Raw genomic sequence first — 4,769 nt, 5'->3', positions numbered from 1 at the left:
TTTTTATATTCATTCTGTTGCTTTACAAAGGCCTGAGTGACAAAACAAAAGTATTTACTTGTAATCAAGTTCCACCTGGACCGGCATGAGGAGTCAAGTTGACTCACATTTCATATCGTCATTATTGTCATTATTAGCAATAACAGCATGTAGTACCCTGTGTCTGCCAGTAGGGGGCACATTTGGTCTTTGCGCCTGCAGACAGGCTGCTCTGATCCAACATGTGACTCCCGCCTCACTTGTGTGGACATGTGATGGACTTGTTGACACAGTTTCAGTTGTTACGTAAGACCGAGCGAGATTTTAAAAAAAAGAACAAAAGGACGGACGCGACCGCATATTCCACCAATTCCTTTATTACTGAAATGTGTTTTTTTTTTTAGTTGTCATGTATGCAAAACAGCACATACGGAACATTTCTCTGTGCAAACACTTTTTTGGTACTTCAACAACAACCACAGATTCTCATTTAAAAACCACCGGGCCTCTAAAATAAATACAACAACATCGAACAGAAGGAACATTTCCCCCGATACTCCAGTCCAACACGGGGGAGAAAGTGCATCTAGAAGATGGAGGTCAAGGGGGTGATTGACGCGAGCGTGGGAATCAGATTGCAGTTTAAAGTCACGTTGAATCACTGTTGTTGTTGTTGTTGTTGTTGTTGTTTTCCCCCCATGCAGTGAGGCGGGGACACACGAGGGCAACAAGTGATGAAACCCAGGAAACACAACACAACACGCTGGTTGAACAAAGAAAAGGGAAACAACTTGTCAAGAATAATAAATAAATAGATTGTAGCAACGATTTCACACACACACACGCACACACACGCACACACACACGCACACACACACACACACATATTACCAACGGTTCACACTCCTGTTGATCAGAAAAATAAGTTTTGCCGCTAACGGGCCTTTAGGTTTAGGTTAGGTAGGGTCTCTGGGAGAGAGGGGAAATAAAATAGATTGTGTTATTATTATTATTATTGTATTTTGTTACTGAAATAACACAAACACACATCTCTCTCTTGTCAGTCTCTTTCTGATCACAGCCGTAAATCTCTAAAAAGCTTACAGCATCTATTCTGACCTCCCCTCAAAGCCGGATGCACAAAGACACGTTTTTCATAAGTGTAATTAAAAATTAAAATAAGTAGAAAGGAGCCGGTTTGAGCGGCGTCCTCGTGGTTTGGAAACCCTGTTTTCAGCTTTTAGTTTATCGTGGACGTCGTGACACAAAGAGGGAATAAATCCCGGCCTGGACACCCAAACTCCAGCTGGACGTCGCCCGCACGACATCACAGCGACAGTGAAGTGTTCACCGTGAAAGTCGGTTTACGAGCCGCTGCTACCTTCGGCGGGTGTCCTCCGCTAGCTCCCCGCTGTAGCCAGCTAGCGCTCCTGCTAGCTCTCCTGCTAGCTTCCACGACAACAACCGAATGTAGCGGGACCAGCACCGGCTCGACGACCCCGATGCGGGCAGCGGGGACGCGGGCAGCAGCAGCTAGCGGGGAGCTAGCAGCAGTGCTAGCTCGCCACAGCTGGTAGCTAGCGGGGACAACCGCGGAAGATAGCGGGACCAGCCCCGGCTTAACGACCCTGACTCGGGCAGTAGCGGCAGCTAGCAGGGAACTAGCAGCAGCGCTAGCTAGCAGCAGCGAGGACACCCCACCGAAGTTAGTAGCGGCTTGTAATCCGACTTTTACGGTAGTATTTTATAACTTTAGTTTAGCAACAAAAGGTGAGGCACACAAATCAGGAGACACAATGTCCCCTCCTGTTGATACAAAAAGAAAAGAAGTAGAAATACATTTTAAAAAACAAAGCCGTGATCTTTCAGGAGCCTAACATGCAGAACAACAAGGAGATCCCCTTTAGGAGGAAATCAAACTAAACCACAAGGGTTGGCGGTGAGAGAACAGGAGGGGCTGGACTCTTTTGGGGGAGAGTTCCAGCAACAAAGGTCGGTAAAAAGATCATCAAGAAAGATGGCCGACACCTATATCAGCCATCGCGCTCCGCTGGCTTTTTTACACCACTTCCTGGTACACGGGGCGCCATTTTGGAGGCCTCTCGAGCACGAGCATCCATCAGCTCACAGGTGGACAGTGTTAAATATTTGTACAGTACATCAGTGCTCGGTTGATATATATATATATATATATATATATATATATATATAAATATATATATATATATATATATATATATATATATATATATTGGGTCATCATGGACAGTCATCATACAGTGAGTGGCATTGTGGGAGATGCATTTAAAGCAGGAAAAAGGGGGCGGGGAGAAGGGGAAAGCTTCACATTCAGTCACCAAGCCAACCACAACTGTGACAGCCAACACCAGGGGTCAAAGTTCACCAATTACAAAAAAAAGAACAAGATTATCAAGGATCAAATGGGCCTGTATTGCTCCACACAACAAGAAGGCCTTCTGGGTGCTTGCTATATGAGAGAGAAAAAGGCCATTTTCGGACGAGACTTTATTCCTAGAAAAGGGGGGGGGGGGCTTGTGAGGAGGGGGGGGGGGGTCCTCATCCATCCAAAGTCACATCCGGGGCCCCGTCGCCTCCTGTCAGGCGTTCCTCCGGAAGTTGCCGGTGGCGGACGAGCGGCCCGCCTCGTGGTCCGGTCTGTACTTGAGCCAGCAGATGAGCCACGTGACGACCACGGAGAACATGGCCAGGATGCTGGCCACCGACAGGCAGATGGGCCCCGCCGGCGACGGCGGGATGCTGTGGCTGTGCACGAAGATCAGGCCCATGAAGAGCAACACCAGCATGGACAGGAAGGAGAAGATGACGCACACGCAGCCGGTGGTCAGCGCCACCCGCTTGCAGCTCTGGCAGCTGTCGTAGCGCACCGAGTCCTGGGACAAGGTGGTGGCGGTGGACACGGTGGTCGACGGCGTCGCCTGGCTGACCCCGCCGGACCGCCCCGACGACGACGCCTCCTCGCGGCGCAGGGCGACGAGCGCCGGGTGCAGCGGGGGAGGGTGCGGCGGCAGCGCGTCCTGGGGCAGCGGGTCCGAGTCGATGTAGAGCGGGAAGTCCTCCGTCACCTTGGTGTTGTTGGGCAGGTTCTGTATCCGGTAGTCCGGCACCGGGGTCCGGTGGCGGCACACCGGGCAGCTGATGCGCCACGGCCGCTCCTCGCGCAGATGCAGCGTGTTCAGGCACTCCTCGCAGAACGTGTGCAGGCACTCGAGGATCTTGGGCGCGCGGCGGTCCAGGTCGAAGTAGTTGTAGCAGATCTTGCACTCGTACTCCTCGTAGGGGAACAGCTGGGAGGGGGGCTCCTCCGACGCCCCTGCGCGCGCCGGCGGGTCCAGGTCCGGGTCCAGGTCCAGGTCCACCTCCGCCATGTCATCTCTCGCCATTCACGCTCTCCGGCGAACACAAAGGGGCGCGGGCGGACAGATGCTGATGACGGTGCACGTCTCTCCTCCTCTCCTCCGCCTCTGCCCGCCGCTCATTGAGGCGCGATCATCCCCGCAGACATGGTGGATGGAGGGTTTTTTATTCTATTAATATGTATATTAGCCTTCCCCTCCCCCCCTGCGGGTTATGATATGAATCCCTCCTGATAATCTGGATCTTGGTTGAATGTGAGGAGAGAAAAAAAAAAAACGAGGAAAAAAAAAGCTGTCGGCTGTGTGGGGAATGGATGATGTAATGGTGGCGACTCCGAGCATCCCACAAAGAGAGAGAGAGAAAGAGAGAGAGAGAGATGATGGTGATGACGAGGTGTCGCCCTGAAAGGCCAGTTAAAGAGAGAGTGTTGTGTTGTTGTTGTGTTGTGGTTTTACGCAGTTGCGTGCCAGGATGCGCTAATTTGGTCAAACCGGGGCGTCGATTCTCCGTTTCCGGTCCCGTTGAGAGGAGGTAGCTAGACATCAATGTTCACTAACAGTCCAGTGAGCATGCAGATGCACCCTGCATTCATTATAAACTGATTAATACGTAAATATTGTTTGTTCTCAGGCAGAAATACATATTTTTTGTTCCTGTTTGCACAGTGAAAACATGCTCCATCACTGCCCTGCGTTGACTTCTCACTGAAGGAGAAGTGCTGCAGAAGACAAATAATACTCACAAGTAAAAGTACATGTAAAATGGCCTCATTTAGAGTGGTTTCTGTCTCAATATATATGTTTCTATTATTGGAATATTCTTGCCGGGTCATTTAATACAATAAGAAAAGCATAAACCACATGCAGGCAAATGAACTGCAGCGAGTTAAAACAGTGTTTTCCCTCCGAGCGTCAGTTTAAAGTCTCATGAAACGCAAACAGCCTCCAGTAACTTAAACATTTAACTGTGTAGAAGTACATGGACCCACATTGCACGTGTTTATATTACAGGTTAATGTTGCTGCACCGGCTCACTGTGGAGCAGTGACGGAGGACTCAAGTGAATGTGATTCATTAGCAACGAGAGAGAAGTCGGTTTGATGGAGAGACTCAAGCGTTCAGTGAATCATGTGAGTCATCAGGATCGGTCTCAGTACGGAGGCCAATGTGGTGGAGAAACTGGAATTTTAACATAAAATTGGGCTTAACAAATACAAATGGTATTGCTTCTTTGTATAAAAGCATTTTCTACTCATGAAATAACTACAACATTGAGCCGATGTGTTCCTTAAAGTGTGAACACGAGGTGTCCGCTGTGTTCACACTGAAGGGACTCAAACCAAAAGATTTAGTTTGAGGCTGAAAGTTGTCTCAATGAGACCGAAGCATGAACAC

The 4,769-nt window shown here is 49.4% G+C and overlaps 1 protein-coding gene across 1 annotated transcript; it reads right to left on the bottom strand.

Annotated features, from left to right (window-relative positions):
• Positions 1-2,237: 2,237 nt before the first annotated feature.
• On the bottom strand, positions 2,238-3,974 carry LOC137790843 (RING finger protein 228). Its single transcript, XM_068585395.1, has one exon. The coding sequence runs from the start codon at positions 3,399-3,401 to the stop codon at positions 2,598-2,600; it is 804 nt and encodes a 267-aa protein (XP_068441496.1). The 5' UTR covers positions 3,402-3,974; the 3' UTR covers positions 2,238-2,597.
• Positions 3,975-4,769: the final 795 nt, after the last annotated feature.

Source organism: Clinocottus analis, unplaced genomic scaffold, assembly GCF_023055335.1.
Source record: "Clinocottus analis isolate CAN_PGR_092001 unplaced genomic scaffold, fCliAna1.0.p SCAF_2, whole genome shotgun sequence".
NCBI classification, from domain to species: domain Eukaryota; kingdom Metazoa; phylum Chordata; class Actinopteri; order Perciformes; family Cottidae; genus Clinocottus; species Clinocottus analis.
This window is presented reverse-complemented; position numbering and strand designations above follow the sequence as displayed.